At 35.3% G+C, this 25,832-nt stretch overlaps 1 protein-coding gene across 3 annotated transcripts; it reads left to right on the top strand.

Annotated features, from left to right (window-relative positions):
• The first annotated feature begins 1,035 nt into the window (after nucleotides 1-1,035).
• Nucleotides 1,036-20,706, top strand: LOC125651531 (gliomedin-like). Of its 3 annotated transcripts, none has more exons than XM_048880171.2 (18): nucleotides 1,036-1,381; nucleotides 5,900-5,957; nucleotides 6,049-6,075; nucleotides 6,170-6,229; nucleotides 6,390-6,407; nucleotides 6,628-6,645; nucleotides 7,516-7,542; nucleotides 9,666-9,683; nucleotides 9,881-9,898; nucleotides 10,125-10,151; nucleotides 12,574-12,591; nucleotides 15,707-15,724; nucleotides 16,402-16,419; nucleotides 17,638-17,655; nucleotides 17,933-18,259; nucleotides 18,979-19,053; nucleotides 19,156-19,266; nucleotides 19,366-20,706. In XM_048880171.2, exons 1-18 carry the CDS (start codon nucleotides 1,100-1,102, stop codon nucleotides 20,127-20,129), a joined length of 1,902 nt encoding a protein of 633 aa, XP_048736128.2. In that variant the 5' UTR covers nucleotides 1,036-1,099; the 3' UTR covers nucleotides 20,130-20,706. The 3 variants fall into 3 exon arrangements, with proteins under 3 accessions (XP_048736128.2, XP_048736129.2, XP_048736131.2); XM_048880174.2 differs by lacking the exon at nucleotides 1,036-1,381 and adding an exon at nucleotides 5,449-5,751; XM_048880172.2 differs by lacking the exon at nucleotides 17,638-17,655 and having other exon boundaries at nucleotides 1,077-1,381.
• Nucleotides 20,707-25,832: the final 5,126 nt, after the last annotated feature.

The raw sequence follows: 25,832 nt of genomic DNA, 5'->3' as shown, positions 1-25,832 counted from the left end.
ATCAACCCCTAGAACGTGTCCCAATTTTCTCCCTAGAAAACATGGCCAAAAACATGAAAATCAGAACTCTTCATACGCGGTCATGTACTTCATATTGATAGTACATGTTACGAAGCGATCGGTGCAAATAGACATTCGTTCAATCGACTATAAGAACATAAAGGATTTCGTCTTGGATAAGTGTTAGTGCGAGATTGTTTATATTTATAAAATGCATCTGCAATGTTTGCGAAGTAAAGCAAGTGGATTTAGATAAATAAAAACAACGAAGAGTACTGGGAATTGAAGGCGCATTTTAATGATTACGTAATTCTAAATGGTTCAGGCAGATCTCATGAAAATCAGTTTGATGATTTCGAAGTACTGGTACTAACTAATTTATTGGATATTCGACTGCACAAAAAATGAACTTTTGACATTAGGTAGCACCAATACATGACCAAAGTGCGTGGAAACATTTGGCTGTGAACGCCACTCCCACTCCATAATTATACATACATTATTCTGAACATATTAAGCAGTTAGAATGATCATTGAAAAACTTTATGATTACTATAACTCAGCTACGTAAAATCAGTCCACTGAATAACTTGCGAAAAATACGTTGAAGCACTATGGATGACCATGAATCTGAATATTACGGAGTTTGGTGCCATGATGTCTTTATCAATGCAATGGTCACTTGTTGCAGAACACATGTGACGTCATTATCCCACCTCTCATCCAACTCATTAAAAGCAATGGGGTTCCCCTGTTGGCTGTGAGAAGGGTGTTTTGAGTACAGAAGATTACTGGGGTCTTATCGGTAGATCTACCTCAATCCCACACTAATACCAGGGCGCTCATTATATACAGTAAATCACGCCTATGTTACAGACAAAATGATAAAATCATTTGATCAGCAAGATATACATTAACCTTTTAACAAGGACTTATTGCTTTTCTCCTGCATGTGCATTAGACAGACAATAGTTTATCTAAACCCATTAGAGAAATTCTGTTGAATGATTACGACTTGCTGTATATCTCGTTATTGGTTGACTAGTTATATTTCCGCCATCTGTATGAATAGAACATTTTTTGTGATGTGGTTTGTAAGATGGAGACACATAGAGTGCTTTTTCATCTTAGAATAATATACATTTTACTGTTTGTTTTGTCCGCCATCAGTATAGCTGCTCTGTGGATCTCCCTGGAGGCTTACACGGGTCTGAAACTGCTTCAGGAGGTCAAGTGGTCAAAGCTGCCTTACATCCATGGTGGAAATAACAGTGATGACGAAACACAGAGATCCAAAAGAAACAACCTGGAGCCGCCCGAAATGTTCCAAGATGTTGTATTCTCTGGGCTCTCGTCATCCGACAAATATGACTTTTCATCGGCAAGTAGAATTATCTTTAATTTCACTTGTACAGATTTCTGAAATACGTGAATATTTGTATTGAGGTTTGGGATTTACAGTCCTGTGAATATGTTTACCGGAGCTATTACGATGTATCATATAGTTTTAGTTTGTAGAATAGCAATGCATTCGATGGGTTGTAAATGCTAGACACATACAAACAGTCTTCATATGATGAAATTTTGAAATCGGTATGATGATATATTGGGCACATATTTCTGTTTTTAAAATTGTATATTAAGCTATGGTAAAAAATATTCATTCGGATTTTAATTTTGATATTATTTTTTTTTTTTAAATAATTGTTATTGGCAGTGAGCCTTCTGACTAATCCTATTCACGATTTTCATAAATAAGTAATTTTAGACAATGATTTTTATATAAGAAAAAATAATCGATGTTCATTTCAACGGTCAGCTGAAACTTCGAATGAAAACTGACACATTTTATTTTACAGTTCAAGTGAATTTTATTTAAATTCGGCATGTCTCAAACAAGTGACCACAAGTTTTTAAAGTTTTTGTAACCTATTAAATTTTCCCACGCAGTTATCACATTTATCCACTAGAAGGAGAAGCAAAACTTCAAATCTGCACATGTAAGTAATGTAAAACAGAATCTAATGTAATATTTGATGTATATATAAGACTTAACAGACATATGAGCTTATGTGTCAATAAATACGGAATCCTTGCGTCAGTTAAATATACAAATAGTCACTGCTTTCAACTTTTAACCCCACTTTGGTGTCTGAAATAATTGATTCAACATACATATTATAAGGTACTATGTATAGTTAAGTGCCCAAATTACTGGGCGTTCACGGTGACCTCAGGGTGTTTAAATTATAGGGTGAAGGTATGTAAACGTAGGTAGTGGTTTTAAATGAAGTTTATTGTGCCGTATACAATACCCCTGACCAGTAGTGGATCATTATGATGGAGCAAGGCTACAGGCCATGTGACGAATTGAATTTTAACAAAGAAATGCAAAACGATAAGAATAATTAAATAATTTTTTTATAGTATGTAGTATTGTGACAAAAATTGTCATTGTTATATCCATAATAATTCCAATGTTATTTAATGCAATTGTTTTGATCGGACAAAAATAAATCGAAACGAGAATTTACACATCTATAAATCAAAAAACGCTATGTATACATACGAGCCTGAAAATAAATAATATAGTGCGGGAAAACTATTCAATTTTTTGAAATTGATGATACAGGGAACGAATTGGAATAATAAAAATCAAACATTATTTTTGAAGAATTTATCGATGTGTAAACTCTGGACATTTTAGTCACAAACTTAACATAAAAGTGTTTCGCACTTTTATTCAGTTTGTGAGTAAAATGTCCAGCGTTTACACATCGATTTTTTTTTTTTAAAAAGAATGTTTAGTCATATAATAGATAAACCCATAATAGATAAAATAATAGATAAAATATCTAAACAAACCAGATCGCTCCCAATTTATAGATATTAAATATTACTTAAATAAAGTAAAATAAATATTACTTAAATAAACTCGAATCATGATCGATCTGAAAATAAATCTAAAATATGACTTTATTTTCCTACAATGAGACTGCCGATGTCCTTCATTACTTTCTAAAAATATTTTTTTTTAATGATATACACAAACTGCAACATATCCGTGTGTCTCATTCAATTTATACAGATTTGCATTTCCAATGTCGGGTTTTTTTTCTTCGTTTGATATCTTTACCAACTGTAGTGATACCAATTTCCTCATGAATGTTATGTAGTTGTGAACAATGGGCGTATGAATCTGGATAAATATAGACGTCTAGATGTGTACGACATCAACTGCGACACTTCACGCACCGGCATTCTTCTCATGTATAATAACAAGCTTCATGAAGTATGCTGTCGTAAAGGCATCGCAGTTCATGCCCTAGTGTGTTTTCAAAAATGAAAATTATTTCTTAAAAGTGTGAAGGATTGTTTGCAAATGTACATAAGTTTGAACTTAGAAATCCAACAGCATTCTACCTTTGGAGATACAGGGATTGATTTGTGATTTATAATTATAATGGTAATAAAATTTGTCCGAAGTTTCATTCAAACTATGTACAGTCGACCATAAGTTAAAAAGAAATCAATTAATGCTTTGTGCTGAAAATTTTGGGTAAATGCAAAATTGATCAATTTTCCTGGATGAGTTTATAAAATGTTGTTAGAAAATAGATTTATACAGTATCTATACATCTAGATTACATGAAAGAACTCAGCTTTAGGTAGATTTCGATGTCGTGTCAGATTTCTTGTAATTAACTGTGCATCAGTAAATTTGTGACAAGTCATATTTCTAGGTCGGAGTTATGGCAACACTGGAAAAGACGTGTATTGCAGAATTAGGTTTAAGGATTATATAGATCCATCCCTCCAACCGATATTTACTCATAATTCTTTGATCCTTAATCATGACGACCCTCTGTCCCTTATGGTTTTCAAGTTTTGGTTATTTTCCTTTTGAAGAATGGGCTTTCTGGGTTTCTGTTTATTTTAATCGCAACTTAAGCAGCAGTCGCGTCTTACCGGATAACGCTAATGGACGTCCACCGGATGATGAAATTGTTAATCCGTTCGTCTCCATTCCTTTGCGTCTCTTGTCCGTTTCTCTTTCGACCAACGCGTTCCATGTCCGGTGAAGTTCGGTCTATCCGACGGAAAGTTTTAAGCATGTTCAAAACTTGAAACGGATACCACCGGACTCTGGAGTTCGCTTAGTGTACAGTACCTATGCATTGTTATGCGTTTTAATCGGAACTCATTCGTTTCCTTTCCTGTACTTTTGCAGTTTACATCCGTTAATGTCCGGTGAACATGAGTCAAGACCGGACTACTACCGGACATGCAGCGGGTCAACCGAAGATGTAATGGACAACAACCGCATATTTACGGACAATAAACACATGAAACTGGCGAATAACGGTTGCCAAACGGAGGTCCATAGGACCGGTACAAGTCCGTTCGTCTAATGTTGAAAGAACGTTATATCAGTTTCTCATGCGTCCCAAGTTCGTTTAACCCCGTTATTCAGACGGTAATGCCTTCGGGAATCTCTCCAGATTCAGACAGGATTTCTACCTATGAATCTTGGACGTTCTGGTCTTCCCCAGCATTGTCAAAGGGAGGAGATGGGGTTCTTGTACACTGTAGCCTTTCCCCGTGCCCTGCGTATACCCTTCTCAACATTTATAGACCTTCCTTTTGGATGCATCATGGAAATATGTCCGCGAGGGTGATAAGTCTTAAAAGTTATATACCGTATAGATTTTTGGGAGTAAAAATTTTAACCCGGAAGTCTATGTCCGACTTATACGCGTAGAATAATGCCATGCAAATTTTCTTGCAGGGCCGATTTTATGTCCAATTTTTGCATTATTTATAAATCTACACTTGATTATTGAATGGACAAATATGTCTTCTTGTTGGTGCATTTAATGTATTAATGATCGATTCCCATTGTTGTTTGATCAAATAATAGAATATCCCACATAAACACGCATGCGTCCAACATCTTTAGTATAAGGAGCAGTCACACCTTACGGATAGTCCATTCAATATATAGATCATGCAAAATTAAAAATGGATTCATAAGAAAATATTTTGTTGTAAATATGAGTTTTTAGCAATATACATGTAAAAACATTTACAAATAGTTTAACCAAATTCTATAATAACATTTTTGTTTGGGGGGGGGGGGGGGGGAGGGTATCCTAAGTCCATAATTCTTCATGAACTAAAGCATTTCACTGCTTTGTCTATTCTAGAAGACTCAATTTTCAAAGTGTATCCACATCGAATATTCTGCTGTATTATATCACCTGTTTCATCGAAGGCAACCATTTAACATCGAATTAATTTTTCCCCGTTCTCATCTGTCAAGACATTAGATAAACAGTGGCATCACTGATATCACAAATAAATATCTAGTTTCAATAACGCAGGCTTCGGCTCGTCGTAACACGGAAACCTATTACTAGATAAGATTTTGTACAGGAAAATATCTCCAATGTTATAATAACTGGAGAAAGCGTGTATCAGGGGCAATGTCTGATAAGTTAACACACATCGAGCTCTTCCAAAACCAAAATGGATGCTCAAGGCGGTCTAACTCGGCACATCAAAATTATATACTTGTTGATAGCCGTGAATACGTTTCTAACTGGAATCTTGTTCATTACAAGCAGAGATATTCGTGCCCTTACTGCTCACAGTGACCAGACGATAAATATTTACAAAAGCTACGCTAATAAATTGCGCGGGAAAACTAGTCGTCTGCGGCGTAGTAACGTTTACTGTGGCCATAATGTGGTGAGTAAATACACATGTATGTTTGTTATCAATAGAGTTATATTATTTACTTAGAGTTGCATTGACATGATTATATGTCTCTCAATCTGTATAATGATGCTTAATTAATTTGTAACTATAGTTACATGTACTTTATATCTCCTTTCAGACAATTGACTACAGCTTTTGCAAAAAGGTAGTCTCTGACTGTGATCTTAGAACGCCAGGTAAAAACCAACAGCATCGTCACATCAAAACAAATGCATGCACTGTACAAAATTTCATCGAATTTTTATAAACATTTTTGATCTATTACAGCTATACCTGGGCCGAAAGGAGAAAAAGGTAAAATTTCAATACATAAAATAGAACTTTTCTTTATGAATACGACACTATGGGCTTGTTATTTCTTCACGTTCCATTTCACTGTTGTGTACAGGGGAGCCAGGGATTGATGGAAAAGGTGTGAAAGGCTGTCGTGGTGAGAAGGGAGATGAAGGTTAGAGGTTTTCTTTTTCATTCTCTATTCCGAATAGCTGTATGTGCATTAGCAAATGCCAATAGAGAGAGTAGGACTGTTTAGTGACGTTATTTGTTGCAAACATATATATAGAATCAACATTCCAGATACAAGTCGTAATATTTTCAAACTTTTTCAGGTATACCTGGATTGCCAGGTAAATATCTTCTAACTTGCCATTATATATACAATACCATTATTCGGCACCAAAACCTCCTCGAAAATAAATAAAACAGCAATAATATGCCCCAAACTAAGAACCGGGTTTATTTTTAACAATATGTAATATTAAAATCAATTGTTTTGAATTGATTATCAGTTGTTGATGATCTGATTGAAATTGAGAATATAATTATAGTTTTTTGTTTCTGATACAGGTGAAGAAGGAAAAAAAGGTGAGTGTATGGGCAGTGTTGCGCTGTGCATCAATTATACAGTCTTTTTTTTTTTTTTAGAAATACCTTTTCTTCATTATTCGGAAATGATAATCACAAAAATAAAAAATTGATATGAATCATGGAAAAACAAAATAGCAAGAGACAACAGTAGAATATTACATCTGGTCTCCGCATTTGATCTGGAATTGCAACTATCTGTTTTATATTCTTAATTGTCTTCAGTAGGTCCTATTTCAACATGTTTATGCAATATGAAAACTATTAGTGATCAAGTTCATTCTTTTCTTACAAACAACAACAATATAAAAACGGTTTGTATCGTCCCAATTCTTATAATGAATCAATGAAGTACGGTACATGATTTGAAGCTGACGATTTTGCACTTGAGTTTTTTTTAAAGAGTTATCTGCCCTTTGTAAAAGTCAGAAAAATCTAATTTTCTAAAGATATGTGTGGTAAATGATTAATTTTATTTCATATTTTCATAAAGAGAATGTTTATGTAACTTTCTACCAAGAGATTTGTATGGAATTATAATTCCCTTTAAAAATATTTTGATAAAACATGCTCTTTCCATAGACTTTGGTGTTAAATTCTAGGTCAAATAAATCAAGCAGTAAACAAAATTTGAAAATTCTTGATTGAAACTTTCCAAATGATACCATGATTACAAAAATCCCACCATCCATTTACTCGATATGAAATCTGGTCGTTCTATATTGAATACCTTAAATCAGGACTCGGTGTTACTCTATTGGTACATGATTTACTCTGCTGATAAATATAAAAATTATGCTTCAACTATCTATAATAAACTTGTAATTTTCATTCAAACAATTTACATGTGTTTTTTTTTTCGTTTTGCAGGTGACGCAGGCCTATCTGGTTTACCAGGTAACTTTTATAACATTGTTATATTACAAGAGAAAGTCATAGGAATATATACATGTAATTGCAAATTTTGTAATAGAAAAAACCTTGGAATGTCTCCTTTTTCACACAAGTCAAAATGGTAAACAAATTGCATGCTAGATGTTTACTTAACTGCCAGTCTATATACTCGTATCTCTTTCATCAATATATTGAGAAAAATGATATTACATATTATATGATGTGCGATGTGTATGTCATATAAAACATACCTATCATCGCCTCCTACCAAGTCTGATGGGCGTTTAGAACGATTCAATTCTTGGAGAAACATCTGGAAACTCGTGTATAGGATCGTAAAGAATTTCAAAGATTTTTTAAGAGTGCATCTGTATAAATACATATCTCTCAAGGAACTGAATCCCTTAAAAAAAACACCTGCATATTGATCGATTGCATATGGTTTAACACCGGAACCGGAAATAAATCAGCCACATTTTGTCGATCTCGAAACGTTGAATCTACAGTAACATACAATTGTACATGTACTTTATCTATGTATATATCTGCATATCGTGATATTCGAGGAGAAAATGAGACCATGTGCTCTCTATATATTTAAAAATGTATACAGTAAAACACGGTTACAGCGAACATGTTTATAATGGATTTACGCTTACAGTGAACTGGTTTTTATTCCCTGTAGTTTTAAAACGTATCATGATTTACCGGAGAAAATGCTCTGTATTTTGTTTTAAATTATACAAATACTCCGCGGAACACCCAAGAGGCAACGAAGGCGAGGGGATATAAGTATAACTCGAGTCGTTCACAAAAAGACATGCACTTTTAAATTGTCTTCTTTAACACTGCAATTTATAGAAGAAATGAAATAGAACACACTCGCAATTTATATGAGGCCATGTTATATGTGTTAATTATGCCTCCTTCAAAGAAGAGGGGTATATTGCTTTGTACCTGTCGGTCGGTCGGTATGTCAGTCGGTCGGTATACCGAATGTTGTCCGCTCAATATCTTGAGAACCACTCACTTGATGGTAATGATATTTCATATGTGGGTTGGTTATGAGGAGAAGAGGACCCCTATTGTTTCTCAGTTCAAAAGGTAAAAGTTCAAGGGTCAATTTACTCTGGACATAGGAAGACATTGTCCGCTCAATATCTTGAGAATCCTCTGCTTGGTACACTGGTACATCTTCAAGAGAAGATGACCCCTATTGATTTTGAGGTCACATGATCAAAGGTCGAGGGTCAAACTGGACATAGGAATATACTGTCCGCTCAATTTATTGAGAACCCTTTGCTTGACAGACATCAAACTTGGTACACTGGTACATCTTCAGGAGAAAATGACCCCTATTGATTTTGAGGTAACATGGTCAAAAGTCAAACTGGACATGGGAATGTACTGTCCGCTCAATTTATTGAGAACCCTTTGCTTGACAGACATCAAACTTGATACACCGGTACATGTTCAGGAGAAGATGACCCCTATTGACTTTGAGGTCACATGGTCAAAAGTCAAACTGGACATAGGAATATACTGTCCGCTCAATTTATTGAGAACCCTTTGCTTGACAGACATCAAACTTGATACACCGGTACATGTTCAGGAGAAGATGACCCCTATTGACTTTGAGGTCACATGGTCAAAGGTCAAACTGGACATAGGAATATACTGTCCGCTCAATTTATTGAGAACCCTTTGCTTGACAGACATCAAACTTGATACACCGGTACATGTTCAGGAGAAGATGACCCCTATTGAATTTGAGGTCACATGGTCAAAGGTCAAGGGTTAAACTGGACATAGTAATACATGTATATTGTTTCCTATATTTTAAGAATCAATTGCTTGATTGACACCAAACTTGGTATACTGGTACAGCATAATGAGTAAATGACCCCTGTTGATTTTTAGGTCACATGTTCAATCCACTCTTGACATAGGAAGATATTGTCTGCTCAATATTTTGAATTGGTGATGCATGTGTATAACCTTTTTCAATTTTGCACCATGGCGGGCATATATGTTTTACAAACACCTCTTGTTTCCAAAGTTTAAACTTGACGCCATACAGTTTCCAAACAGTTGTGAAATTATTCACGTTTTTTTTTAATTTTTAGGCTTACCGGGGGTATCAGGTTAGTATCAATATTTTCGATTTCAAAAAGTGAGGATATCCATGTCTACAGAAATGTCGATCGGATTGTAATATTTTGAAATTATTACGATTCAAGCTTTCATAGAGGAGTACTATACCAGTAAGAGAAAGCTTGCCATAAAACACTCGGTAGACCCTGAAGTGTATTTTAAGTGTTACTTTCATTTTACTTTTTAGGAGAAAAGGGAGATATGGGTAAGTTTAGATGACACTCAAAAAACTTCACCAATGTTTACAATAGGCGATAAAAGGCAGATGTCTTACATGTATATAAAATGCGGAATCATTTGATGTTTTGTTAAGACATTTTAAAAGATATCTGAAAATGACATAGATTACTAGATTTAACAATGGTATTTATAAATAGTACATGAACGTTCATTTTTCGCATACACTGTCATTCGGATTAATTATATTTTAGGTAGTCCCGGGCTACAGGGTTCTCGAGGTGAGTCGAGTCATTTATTCCTCTCTTAATTCTTATTTGTCAAGTATTCAAATACTCAGCATTCTTTCCATTCTTTATACAAATTTAGAAGCTTTTGTGTATCAATGTCAATGAATTTATCTATCTATCTATCTATCTGTCTGTCTGTCTGTCTGTCTGTCCGACCGGGCAGTTTTAAAGCGCAATGTTAATCACCCATAGTTCAGTTTGCTTAAGGTCACTTGATACATATGGAAAGCTGTTGGAAAAGGGTGTAGATCATCAGAATTTTTATACCCCCCGCAACAAGTTGTGGGGGGGGGGGGGGGTATACTGGAATCGGGTTGTCCGTCTGTCTGTCCGTCCGTCTGTAGATGCAATGGTTTCCGGGCTCTAAAGCAATATCCTTTCCACCTACAGTCACCATATCATATATATGGACTACCCATGGGATGAAGATGTTCCCTATCAATTTTGGGGTCAAAAGGTCAAAGGTCAAGCGCACTGGACATCAAAGTAGCAATATGGTTTCCGGGCTCTAAAGCGTTATCCTTTCCACCTACCGTCACCATATCATACATATGGACTACCCATGGGATGAAGATGTTCCCTATCGATTTTGGGGTCAAAAGGTCAAAGTTCAAGCGCACTGGACATCGAAGTAGCAATATGGTTTCCGGGCTCTAAAGCGTTATCCTTTCCACCTACAGTCACCATATCATACATATGGACTAACCATGGGATGAAGATGTTCCCTATCGATTTTGGGGTCAAAAGGTCAAAGTTCAAGCGCACTGGACATCGAAGTAGCAATATGGTTTCCGGGCTCTAAAGCGTTATCCTTTCCACCTACAGTCACCATATCATACATATGGACTACCCATGGGATGAAGATGTTCCCTATCGATTTTGGGGTCAAAAGGTCAAAGTTCAAGCGCACTGGACATCGAAGTAGCAATATGGTTTCCGGGCTCTAAAGCGTTATCCTTTCCACCTACAGTCACCATATCATACATATGGACTACCCATGGGATGAAGATGTTCCCTATCGATTTTGGGGTCAAAAGGTCAAAGGTCACGTGCACTGGACATCGAAGTAGCAATATGATTCGGTTTGTCATGCCATTTTTTTTACACTCAGAAAAGAGGTAGTTTATACCTATTACCAACACCCTTTGGGAGATTGGGGTAAGCGGGGGGCATTCTTAGTGAGCATTGCTCACAGTACCTCTTGTTTTTTTTCATTTATAGTAATTATTCGATCTCCTGATGATTACTACACAAGACTATTAATATACAATTCAAGAATGGTAAGCAGAATGCTAATCATCAGTATGGTAATTAGTGATGAAAGGTGAAGATAACGAACGGTTATCAATCTCATAACTCCTATAAGCAATACAAAATAAGGAGTTGGGCAAACACGGACCCGTGATTAATTATAATAGTAAAGAAACTGGACTAGGCATATAATCAGAAAATGGTATTCGCCGAGAGTAGTAACTCTAAATAAAACAACAGATATCAGGAGAAAAAGATACTTTTATAATGAAAGTGGACCAACCAAATATATACACATAGAAAAAGGTATTGCAACACCAAAGTTACTCCTTTCTATCAAATGTTTGAAAACAGAGGAAGACAATGTACTCAGAAGGATGGAGAGACGAATCATTTATACTAATAGCTCAGATTTTAAAAGGGAATTGTTGCAACATCGTTACTTTTCAACGAAAACAGCGTGAGGTCGGCTGAAATTATTTGGCTATCGTGCAAGAAGACCCATAAAGAGACCTTTTTATACACCCAACCACAAAGCAGCGTGTATGCAATGATATAAAGCTCGTCAATGTTGGAAGAAAGTCCATGGGTCAGACGAGAGTCGCTTTTTGCTACATATCACAGGTGGACGAATGCTTGTGTGCTAGAACAGAATCAAAATCATTAAAAAAACAGGAAAATGTCAGATATTTCGGACTAGCCATTCGTGTGAACGGAATTTACATTAGATACTGAAAAATTTGTTTAGTTTGAAGTTTACCAAGATATTAACGTTATATAACTTTATTTAATTCATAATAGACATTTGAATCAATGTATTACTGTAAATTCTCCTCAAAATATCACGTTCTATTATCTTTGAGAAAGAATGACAATAAATACATTTACTGATGTGTTTTACGTTTTTTAGAGACCAAGTGATCCTATAATTAAAGTCACACATGAACACTGTTATTCATCAATTAATCATCATGCATAGGCTGAGAAAAATAAAATAGCTGGTGTTTTTATACTTTTTTTCCCATGTGTATATCTACAAAACACTATTTTTAGAAAAGTTACAAAATTTGATGCGTACGAAAATTGACGACACCATGCATAATGTGACATTTCGTATATTGTAATATAAAAACCTATCAGTATCTCATCCTTTCTTTATTAGGGTATCCTGGATATCGAGGTAAGGATATTTACTCTATCTTGAATTCATATTGCTATAATAATTATTTAAAATCTTGTTAACGGCATCAATTGCTTACTTACGTAGTCTTTTTCCCCTAGAGGGGCATAGAACCTTGACAGCATCTCGGAGTGGCATCTGTACTATTTATTTATTGGGTTGCATGTTTGACTTCTTCCCAGAACATTCGGGTTGATGTTAGACCCACTGCTAGGGACAGCAACAGGGTTGTTGCGTGTCGCCCTCTTTTCCTCTTGCTCTGAGGATTTCAGCCCAGAACGTGTATTTTGATATTGCGCGGTAGACTCCACAAATTGTAGCCAATCCATCATCATTTTCTTTGATGGTATCCACTATAGGTGTTTAGTTGGTTCTTCTCTATAGATCATCGTTTGATAATTGCTCAGGCCGTCACGGCGGGTGTGACTGGTCGAAAGGGGGTCCTTACTCCTCCATGGCACCTGATTCCACCTCTGGTATATCCCACTCTGAGAATTTGTCAGTGATATTTGTTGATAACACGGGGCTGTTCTAAGTGTTAATCTGTTTCCATATTTTTGATCCATAATGGAGGACTTAGTTTACAGTTACCTCAAATAATATTAGTTTGGTACTCAAGCTAATGTCTCTTTTTGGGGGAGGGGGGCGTATTCTTCATGCGAGTCTTGTTTCGTGATGATTCGTAGGGTTTTTGTGTTGTAGGTCTTATTTTCAAGTCCTACTGATTTTGCAACTCTACAGAGTGACTCTGTATTTGTTAGATATGCTTGAGTTGATTAGATACCAGTGCCATATTGTAATTTTGTTTTTAATTTTCCGAGTGGGTATATAAATATGAATATTACACTATGGCATTTTATTTTTTTTTTATATTTACACCTACCCAAATAAAAAAATTGTCCCACATCATCTGTGATGGCAAGATCTTTTAAACTTGTTGTTAGGGCCTGATGTATGTCTCGTGGATTTGTCATTGTGGCTCATTACAGTGAAAATAACGCCATTATACAAGTAACATAAAAATTTATTGTATGTCAATGACAACTTTACTGCAAAATTACTTTTACGATGTTTCTGCTGAACATCACCGCCAATTTTGAATAACTACAGCTAGTGAAACTCCGAGATTTGGGCAATTCATACATTACAGAGACCACGTTTTCTATAACTAATTAAGCAGTATGATAAAATGCCCTTGCAAAAGCTGGTATTGATTTCTTTCTATATTTAAGTAGCATTGACAAATAAAAAAAATCAACAACTCCTGTAAACACAATTTTCTGGTGTACAAAAGTGAAGTACATTGTACCATAGGAATCTTATATTGGCAACAGCAAACCGGTTCACTGTGATAAAATACTAGGATGGTCAAACCGGTACACTGTGATAAAACACTAGGACTGTGAAACCGGTACACTGTGATAAAATACTACGGCGGTCAAACCGGTACACTGTGATAAAAATACTAGGACGGCCAAACCGGTACACTGTGATAAAAATACTAGGACTGTCAAACCGGTACACTGTGATAAAATACTACGGCGGTCAAACCGGTACACTGTGATAAAAATACTAGGACGGCCAAACCGGTACACTGTGATAAAATACTACGGCAGTCAAACGGGTACACTGTGATAAAATACTACGGCGGTGAAACCGGTACACTGTGATAAAATACTAGGGCGGTCAAACCGATACACTGTGATAAAAATACTAGGGCGGTCAAACCGGTACACTGTGATAAAATACTACGGCGGTGAAACCGGTACACTGTGATAAAATACTAGGGCGGTGAAACCGATACACTGTGATAAAAATACTAGGGCGGTCAAACCGGTACACTGTGATAAAATACTAGGATGGTCAAACCGGTACACTGTGATAAAATACTAGAACGGTCAAACTGGTACACTGTGATAAAATACTAGGACGGTCAAACCGGTACACTGTGATAAAAATACTAGGACGGTCAAACCGGTACACTATGATAAAAATACTAGGACGGTCAAACAAGTACACTTTGCTAAAAATACTAGGGCGCTCAAACCGGTACACTGTGATAAAATACTACGGCGGTCAAACCGGTATACTGTAATAAAAAAAACTAGGACGGTCAAACCGGTACACTGTAATAAAAATACTAGGACGTTCAAAGTGGTACACTGATAAAAATACTAGGACTGTAAAACCGGTACATTATGATAAAAATGCTTGGACGGTCAAACAGGTACATTGTCATAAAAATACTATGGCGGTCAAATCAGTACACTGTGATAAAAATACTAGGACGGTCAAACCGGTACACTGATAAAAATACTAGGACTGTAAAACCGGTACATTATGATAAAAATACTAGGACGGTCAAACCGGTACACTGATAAAAATACTAGGACGGTCAAACCGGTACACTGATAAAAATACTAGAGCGGTCTTTTAATACATACAGTACCTGTAAAAAATTACTCAGATTGTCCAAAAAATATTAAAAGGCGGGTAGTTTATCTTACTACTGTGCATCTAGTTCAAATGAATATCAACGACATTTACATGCACTGGTCGCGGTATTTCAGTGGTAGAGCGTTCGCTTCGATCATAGCTGGATTCGAGGCCGTGAGTTCGATTTCCGCTCGAGCATTGGGCGCGTGTGGTGATTGCTCCTTCGCCAAACGCTGGGCATTTAAATGCAAGAATCAAGGGTCTTCGGATATGACGTTAAAAACGGGATCTCGTGTCACAATAGGTTTTGGTACATTAAAGACGGTCCTGGGCATAGGTCTGGTGACGTCTCAAAATGAGTGAAAAATTCTCGACGGGACAATATATATATGTACATGCATTTTAACGGTAGCTTTGACGATTTACAAATGTTTTTTTTTATTCGAGGCACGCAAAGCCAACTAACATTTCTTTTAGATGAAACATAATGAATTTACGAATATATCAACAGTGTACCCTACAAGACTTTTGGCATTTCCAAAATCATGGTCTGCTACCGCGATGAGTATGTATATCCGTAGTTATGTATATATACTGTGCAACATCTTAAAGAACAATTCCGCTACACCACCATGTGTAGTCTTATCTTACAATTTCCTTTTTTTTTTTTTTATTTCAGGTGAAAAGGGACAGAAAGGTAAGCACATAATCTGAATACAGTATCACATAATTTAACATTTCACTTGTAATAAGAAATCTGTAGTGATACCAGTAACAGATTGAAAACTTCGACTCATCAATTCCACCATTACCGGTATTCTTGCTATTGAGGAGGAATAACACACCCGAGAAATCTGATACATGTAGGATCACAAGTGGAGGATATGTTAAATGAGATTTTGAATTTTTTTTTTTTTTTTTTTTTTTTTTTTTTTTTTACAAAATCACTTTCTTTAGTCAAAATATGCAGTTTTAGTTGAAAGTAATCTGGGGGGAAAAATTAAAGCACCTCCTGGATTTGAACCCGCGATCTCAAGAGCAGCAGTAGAAACATTAACCGACTTCAGGAGCTACCGAATTAGGCAATGAAATGGAAAAGAATATACCAATATTGTTAATATTTACATTTTCATTCATTTTGTAAAAGGAAATCGACCATTATGACTGTGTCATATACTTAACGAAAAATAAGAATACAATGGCACGTAAATATATAATTCAAAGCTTTGATATCATTTACAGGCATGGAGGCTTTGTCGCGACACTGATATTCTACATATATAATATATCATCCTCATTCAACTATTTATAAACTTTACTCAAACTTTATCAATTTCATTCAAATATTTATAAATTCTTCAATTTTTACTTTAGGAGAACAAGGAACCCATGGTAGGTGCATACCTAATAGATATTCTACAGTAATAATGGGCTATATAATATGATTAAAAAATGATGAGCAGATTAATTTGTTAAAGAATAAGAAGACATTTGTTATTTCTCAAGCTTTTTTCTGTTTTAGGTCACCTGAGTCAATCGGGTGACCTATTCTTATCAATTTTTGTCCGTCTTGCGTCGGTTGTAAGCTTTTGAACATTTTCAACTTCTTTTCTTGAACAGCTTAATCAATTTCAACCAATTTTGGTATGTATCACCTATGGGAGAACAAAGATGGGTAATTCTATCAACCCTGCCCCTTGGGGTCATAGAAGAGTGGCTAAAACCATCAAAATTAATTTAAAACTCCAATGTTTTCCTGGACATCAAGCAGTAAACTATTAGTATGATTATAATAAGCAGTGAGCCTGTTACAAAAAACTGTGAAATTGTTCAGGGTACATGCCCCAGGGTAGGGTTCAAAATGCATTATCAAGCAGTCAAACTGTTGACATGATTATAATGACGAATGAGCTGTATACCAAAACTATTAAATTCCTAACCCCTGGGTTCAGGAGCCAGCTAAGTTAGTCGTGTACTGAAAATGCCTCATATCTTCGATTTTTCCCCCTGAACATCAAGGAGGTAAGATATTTACATGGTAATAACGGTCTTTGAGCCCTCTAACAAAATCGTGAAATTCGTGATTCCAGGGTTCAGACACTATGGTGGAACTTCAATTGCATAGACAATTTTCTTTATTGCTGGACATCAAGCAGACAAACTGTATGATTATGATAAGCAATATGACAGTTATGATTCCTGGCTCAGGGGTTAGTTGATCAGATGTGAAAAATGCAATGTATTTTAGAAAAAAAAACTACTCCTGCACTTCAAGTATGAAAATTGTTTGCGTTATTAATTTTAATGGGCAATGAATCCTCTTAGAAAACTGTACAAATTCACTTGCTCTCTCAGAACTCAACTAGAAAATCGCATTTCGCTGTGTGATGTGATAAAATTTATCCAAAAAGAATTCTAAAGTATCAGTTGTATAGGATAGTTATTCCCACATATACATCTAGTACAAAGTATCAAAATGGAAAAGTATAAATATCTCACAGGTAAAACTTATAATTATAATTTCTAAAGACAAATAATTTCGCATACTCAGGCCCTCTTGTAAAATTTCTTGTCCACACTAAATCAGTATTATAATTTTTTTCCTTGAAGGGCATTTAGGACATACTGGTATGTATTTGCTTTAATATTTCAAAAGGCATTGAAATAATTTAAGTTTGTTTGATAAATCCTTTAGTGTGCAGGTATAGAATCCTATAAAGCATCTCATCTTCATAGGTCTAGCGTACCTGCTTATTGTACACCACTATAAAGATGATGTCTATTTTTACATTATTCTGTTCCTGTGCTTACTCCGAAACTGTACCCCTTCTATCAAATGAAAGTCTTTCCTATATACAAGTACAGTATTTAAAACTACGGAAGCATATTCCCTATAAAATTCCAGGAAAACAAGGAGAGCCGGGTCCTAAAGGGGACCATGGGGATTCCGGTCAGAAAGGGGAAAGGGGAATACCTGGTTCAAAAGGAGAGAAAGGCGCCGTGGGTCCTAACGGATATAGGGGATATTCTGGTCCGAAAGGAGAAAAAGGAAACAGTGGGATGAAAGGAGTGCGAGGAGATCCTGGTCCTAAAGGGAACAAAGGGGCTACTGGTCGCAAAGGGAGACGGGGAGAAATGGGGCCGAAAGGTGGAGAAGGAGAAAAAGGAGCTGCGGGAGAAACGTGGTCCCCTTCATCAAATGATACATGTCTCTGTTCTTGTACTTATCTAGGTAAGATCATGGATTGCAGTTGTCCTCCGTTATCGGTAAAAAGGATATTATACATTACATATATGGCGTAGCTGAAAAGATGAGTATAAAAGTCAACAAAGCTGGATTTTGAAAGTTTTACCTAAAACTATAAATATGATGATACCGGTATATGATGTTTGAATTCACTTCTTGTGTTAGTATGGGCATAATTATTATAATAACTGAATTATTCAATGAAATGTGTTGCAGTGAAATTGTCTTTGTTGGAAACATGAGTATGAGCACTGACACATTTAAACACTTTTAAAAAATCAATGACACTATTTTGACAAAAAGTACAATTCATGTATCTAGATCTCTACCTCTCTTCGAACTTTCTGATCAAATGGACGGATTTTACTCTGTTTGCACTAAAATGCATTTATCACGCTTTGAAAGGAATTCAGTTAACGACATCAAAAACTACAATTTTGGCAAAGTTAATTTCATATACATGTACATGTATTATGTAGATATTAAATAACATATTTTAGTCATGAAGGTCGTGTTTCACATCACCATATTTAATCTATTTGGAGAAGGAAAAATCGAATTGGTACGGAGATATTCGAATTTATATACTTACGTGAGCTTGACTGTTTTACTAACATTTTCTCATTAAGTCTTTGATCTGTTCCAAGTATATAAATTAATTAACAAACGGCAATGAAGTGAGTGACATGCATTTTTCACTACAGGAACACCAAAAGCAACAACACAAAGTTCAGTTACAGAAGAAGCGGAAACAACCACAGACATAGTTGCTTGTTCACGTATGTTTTGCAATTGATCGTTAATTCATAGTGTCTTCTCTGTTTACGTTACTGTATGTGACAAAAAAATCGTATGTATTTATACGAATATTTTCTACACAGCAACTTCTACAACAAGCACCACGACGACAACGGAACCGACCACCACTTCTACTACTACTACCACCACCACCACAACTCCCGTTCCGACAACACCAAAACCACGCAAAAGTTGTCAGTACCAGATACATTGGTGTTAAAGTGCATCGTTTCGATTTTTACAACATTTCAATTTCATTTCACTATGCAAGATATCCTCCTCTTATATTGCAGATTGTGTAATAAAGAAAATAGGAATTCCATTCTTCAAAAGGCAAACTGTGTCTTTGAAGGGCTCTTGGATGAGAGATCAGTTGATGAATCCACAGAAGATATGGGTTACGGATGGAATAAGCGGGCAATATCTCAAAGAATATTTTTCTGTCGGCGACTTCAAAGCTAACAGGGTGACGACCACGTATAACTTAACACAGTTCACATATCAAGGAACAAACCATATAGTGTACAATGGTACCTTTTGTTATCACTGGAAGGGTACCCTACAAATAGTTTGTTATGATCTCCGCTTACAGGCAATTGTCATGGCTTTCGACGTAGAAAATGCCAATTATGAAGGCGATACGACTTTGTATAAGGGAAGTAACTCGTATTTTGATCTTGAAGCGGATGACAATGGTGCTTGGCTTTTATATTCCGAGAAAAATGACTTGGATAATATCTACGTCATACAATTCTATCCTGGGACCTTAAGGGAGTACAGGCGGATCAAAGTTCCTGTGAAAGTCCAGCAGTACGGAAATGGATTTATTTCGTGTGGAATTTTGTATTTGGTTACAAGTTCTACAGCTCAACGGACGTCCATTGAATTTGCTTACGATCTGTTTAAGTTGGAAACACTGCCGATTACTCTAGGTTTTATCAATCCTTTTGCAGATAGTTCTATGATAAGTTTCTTTTACGATAGAAATCCTAGAAACTGTAGAATATTAGGATGGGACAGTGGTCGACAAATTGATTATCAGATACTTTTTCAATGATATTTTTTTTATCCCTTTCACTACAATAAAAGAGCACACATATCAATTCTTCAATAACGGTATTAGGCTATTACTTTCGGTACATAATAATAACAAGCAGAAGGTACACGATAAGTCTTTTTATTTTGTATGAACTTGTAAAGAGACGATTGAATATATGAAATACAGTTCTGGTCGAAGTGTCGCTCTAGTTTCAATTTGCCAGGAGGCTATTATTGTGTCAAAAAGAAATTAAAAACTGCTTGACATCCCCAATGCGTGCCATTATTTGATTTCTATGATATTTTTTCTTCTCATATATAATGTTTGACATGTTTTGATATGTTGTGAAAATTTATTATCGGATCTATTGGCAATGTATAATCAAGAAAGAAATGATAATGGTTCATTTTAGATTGATTGTCCGACGCGGTAAATTGCTCCCTTTAAATCATCAATAAACATTAAAAGAAAACCAAATCATTGGATAAATCAAAACTTTAATTTTTACCTATTAGCTCAATGACTTACGAACATGTTGGTATAGACATAAATGAATATACTTTTAATTTCGGAAATAAAAGATACAAAAATTATATATCGTCTTAGAATATTGATTATTCAACTTTCATAACTATTGACTCATTGCTCTATTGAATTCATTGAATGGTTGCGTCTGTTTCGCTAATCTGATTATCGTTAAAATACATGTGCAATTTGTTTAGTCCACATCTCTCCTCAAAGAAAGATATTAGGTAAATCTATGTATTTTTTATACGCTTATGACAACATGAAATCATATATTTAAAAAAAACCCACCTTTTCATTATGCAAGATTGAAATATATACTTTCGGAAGGAAAGGGGGAATGCACCTAGACATCGCACTAGCCGGTCAACAAGAACCTGCCACCTTGGATAGGAATGAAGAATATAAAACAAGAAAGAAACGATAGAAATATGAATTAATGAACTGAGATCAATCAAAATACATAAAATGAATTAATAAAACAAATAATGACTTACTACAGTAATTAAAACTAATTATCAATATATTCTTAGTATTTCGATTCAATATTAACTTTGAAATGTCAACTCCGATATCAGATCAGATATATCTGATCGATATATATATATATATATATATATATATAATATAATATAATATATACACATATATATATATATATATATATATATATATATATATATATATATATATATACACTGAAGAGTCGTAGAGCGAAAGCGCTTTGGGATAAATGTGAAATCTTAATCTGAATTTTTTTCTATATTTTGGCTATACCAAGGACTTATTTCATTCTAATATACAGTATATATATATATATATATATATATATATATATATATATATCAAAGCAATATCGATCAGATTAGATTAATTTAGAACAAATTTCTAACAATTTTAAACATGCCATTGCTTTCTGACATTGCTGTATTTGCTTCAGTTTTAAAACTAAGGAAAACTATTTGCATATTACGCATTCAGTTTTGATAGACAAAAATTATAAACAACTCTTTGCCATGTTACATACACCTGCCGATTTCCACACCTTCTGTAAGAATTAAGTCAAAACTGTTGTTAATTTCAAATACTCGGATTAGCTGACCTTTGATGTAAAACAAAAACCTCAGAATTTGCATAGAATTATACAAGGTCGGTCTTTGCGTTATTCAGACATATCTGATGAACAATTTTGATGAAAATACGTTGTATTTTAATTGAAAAACGAAACTTGATCAAATAAGTGTAATAAGACAGATTATTCCTATATACAAAAGGAAAAGAAAAACAAATCTACCGAGAGCTGAGGTGGAGACTACCAAGGATTTTCAAATTTCTTTGAGGGCTACGAATGCATCAAACTAATCTGATTTCATTATCAAATATTTAATACACATTTGAAATTTAAGCTCCAGATCATTTTAAGTTTGGGTAAGAATATTGTATTTACTGTGAGTAGTAACTCTGGTTGTAAATATATCAAAGTGAAAATTACGAGTTTCATCTGCTATAAATCAGCTACCTTGACTTAGTGTATGTCATATAACAGCGACCTTAACTTAGTGCAGACCCCTGACTTAGTTCCTTATCTCCTCCCCAGGGTCATGCAACTTAGATGAGCTCACTTTTAATTTCAGTCTCACTTTTCACTATCTGTTTCCTTTATAGAATTTGGACTCCTGAAGATCAAATGTAAACATGTTTACGTTTTATGGCCCCGGGGCCAGATCATATACCAACCACCTTGACGTATTGTAGGTCCAATGCCAACGACCTTGAATTAGTGTAGTTATATCTACGACCTTTTTTGACTTGGTGTATGCCATATGTCAACGACCTTGATTTGGTGTAGGTCATATACCAACGACCTTGACTTAGTGTACATGTATGTCATTTACCAATGACTTTGACTTAGTGTAGGTCATATATCAACGACCTTGACTTTGTGTTTGCCATATTCCAACGACCTTTATCTTCATCAATTAAATGTTCCTAGAGAATCCTCGAAACCCCATATCTTTAGATATCAATTAACCGAATCGAACATGTATTTAGATTTACTAAATAATCTATTGTGTAAGATATATTTTAAATGGTTTACAATTTATTTTAAAAAGCCACATTCTATGATAGTTTTGAATTTCTAGAGTTGATATTACAATGATAATAAACTATTACGGAGTACAAAATACATATACTACAAAGTAAATGGAAAAGGTCACATGCAGGCAGAGGAGAATCTAAGGAGAAACGGTTTGCTGGTACTCGCTATGATAATAATAACTATGTTCTTACCCACTATGGTATGTACTTATGCACACTAATAGTGCTTGCCAATTTATGTCGTATTCTCGATAGGATGTGCTTACTCCTCTTAGGGACCGGTCAATATTTATTGGGGAGTTGGGACCGATGCAAAATATAATAGGACACATTTATTTTGACTTACATACTGATAGGACTCCAACTTTTTTATTTTCAACACTGATATAGGACAGCTAATGTATCAATGAACAAAAAATACTATAAAGTATTTCAAACCTTTAATTCAACTATCTTACAAACAATAATACTGAATTTTATGCATGCTTTATTTCATGTCCAAGTTGAATATACTAGAGACAATTTGCAATAAAATACTGGACCCTTGAAATTTTTTAACTATTAAAACATGTAAAACTTATACGGTACCAATTTTGATGCACCAGATGCGCATTTCGACAAGTGATGCTCAACCGAAATTTTTTAAATCCGAAATAACAATGAAGTTTTAGAGCTATTACAGCCAAATACAGCGTGCCAAAAAAAGTGGAGTCAAATTCGTCTAAGGATAAGAGCTATGCATGAGGGAGATAATTCTTAATTTTGAAATGAATTTCTAAATTTTATAACAGCAATTAAATATACATTCGTATTTTCAAGCTAGTAACGAAGTACTTAGCTACTGGGCTGTAGAGACCCTCGGGGACTAACAGTCCACCAGCAGAGGCCTCGACCCAGGGGTCATAATGTAAAACTTATTCGGTACCAATTTTGAAGCACCAGATGTGCATTTCGACAAATAATGTCTCTTCAGTGATGCTCAACCGAAATGTTTGAAATCCGAAATAACAATGAAGCTTTAGAGCTATTACAGCCAAAAACAGCGTGCCAAAAAAAGTGGAGTCAAATTCGTCTAAGGATAAGAGCTATGCATGAGGGAGATAAACCTTAATTTTGAAATGAATTTCTAAATTTTATAACAGCAATTAAATATACATCCGTATTTTCAAGCTAGTAACGAAGTACTTAGCTACTGGGCTATAGAGACATGTAATTTAAAAAAAATCACAAAAGAAGTGTTCAGCTGTGAATAAAATTGCATGCAAGTTTTGCATGGAGTATGAATTTCAATCAAAGAAAATAAAATGGTATATCATGTCGGTCATAACTTGAAAGATACAGACCAGAATCTAACTAAAATCTAAACACATCTTTAATAATTTGATAGTTTGTCAATGCAACCTATCATTGGGTCGAATGCTGTCTCACTTGTTTCATACCGATTGTTAGACCCGTTCTTGGTACATTGGTTTTGACTATGATAACTCCGTTTATCTGATCAAGATGTGGGCTCACGGCGGGTGTGACCGGTCGAAAGGAGATATTTACTCCTCTTCGGCACCTGATCCCACCTCTGGTATATCCAGGGTCCGTGTTTGCCAAACTCTCTATTTTGTGTTGCTTATGGGAGTTATAAGATTGATCACTGTTCGTTATCTTCACCTTTCATAGAGAATACGGAGATGTGAATATAAGTACATGAGGCAACAATTCAGTAAAACAGTAATTTAAAAAAATGCAAAATGTAGCACTTTGAACAAAATTCAACAAAAAGAAAAAATAAGATGATAATAATGAGATTTGTAACTTCACTAAACAAATTACCGAACATTACAAAGTAAACAAAAGTTTCTCAGGAGCTTTACTGCTATTACAATGGAGAGACAAATTTTAAGTGATAATAATGAAGAACTCCAGAGATTTTTAAAATGAAGTAAAAATGTTGTTTAATCATACATGTATATTTATTTATCAGATAGGACACACTTTTTTTTTTACACATCTGATATAGGACAGCAACTTTTTTGTATTCTTAAAATATAGGACATAGGTTTTTTTAAAATGGTAATATGGAATGCACCGGTCCCAACCCCCCAACCCCAAATATTGACCGCTCCCTTAGGCACCTGATCCCATCTCTGGTATGTCCAGAGGTCCTTGTTTCCCCAGCTCTTAATTTTATATTTCATATAGGAGTTACGAGATTGATCACTTTTCTTTATCTTCACCTTTTCATTTTCAGAAGGCAATTGATCTGCTGATCACGACAGTCTATGTGGAAAACTTGATAAAAATGGTATTGGTTCAAACTTATCCGACAGACCACGAATGGTAGGGTTACACATTTTTCTATCAATATCGTATACTGTTACGTGCGGTGTGCGCTTGGAAAAGTGACCGATGTTGGCGACTCGAATTCATCATCAGACTCTGGTAAGTTATCGGTATTTGCCTTATCTGTAGTTTTCCTTAAGTGTTTTCGATTGCGTCGTAGAAGTTTCCTTCCAACTTGAACTAGATACGATCTGGGGTAGGAGTGTCTCTCTACCACCGTTCCAGGTTTCCACTGTCGTTCTCCATTGTTTGGTATAACCCTGGCACTATCAGTGGGTTTTAATGGTTCTAGCTCTTTAGCGTTGTATCTCTGGTCAAAGTGTTTCTTCTGATTGGCTTTGTTTAGCTTCATTCGGGCTTTGACTGTGTTGTCATGGTAAGCTGTAGGGTTTAGTACTTCTGTTGATGCTGGCATCTTGTTACGGGGTATTCTGTTCATCAGTAGCTGAGCAGGTGACAGGTTGATACCTTCCAGGGATGCTGTGCGGTAGTCTAGAAGTGTTAAATACGTGTCGTCCGTTTTTTACCAGAGACGTTTAACTGTTTGAATAGCTCGTTCGACTTCTCCGTTGGAGTTCTTAAAGTTGGGACTTGATGTCTTGTGTTCAATATCATACATTTGACAGAATGATTTGAACTGCTGTGATGTAAACTGTGGTCCATTATCCGACCGCAGTTGTCTAGGTACATGTACTCCGTGACAAGCAAACACCGACTTCATAGCTTCCAGCGTTGAGGTAGTTGATGGAGATTTCAGCTCAA

This window comes from Ostrea edulis, chromosome 5 (genome assembly GCF_947568905.1).
Source record: "Ostrea edulis chromosome 5, xbOstEdul1.1, whole genome shotgun sequence".
Classification (NCBI taxonomy): Eukaryota; Metazoa; Mollusca; class Bivalvia; order Ostreida; family Ostreidae; genus Ostrea; species Ostrea edulis.
Note: the sequence above shows the minus strand (reverse complement) of the source record. Positions and strands in the feature narration are given on the sequence as shown.

Coding starts and splice junctions, on each gene's coding strand:
- LOC125651531 (XM_048880171.2), top strand. CDS start 1,100: ATGGAGACACATAGAGTGCTTTTTCATCTTAGAATAATATACATTTTA. Junction 19,054..19,155: donor AGACATAGTTGCTTGTTCAC/GTATGTTTTGCA, acceptor TTTTCTACACAG/CAACTTCTACAACAAGCACC. Junction 19,267..19,365: donor ACCAAAACCACGCAAAAGTT/GTCAGTACCAGA, acceptor CTTATATTGCAG/ATTGTGTAATAAAGAAAATA.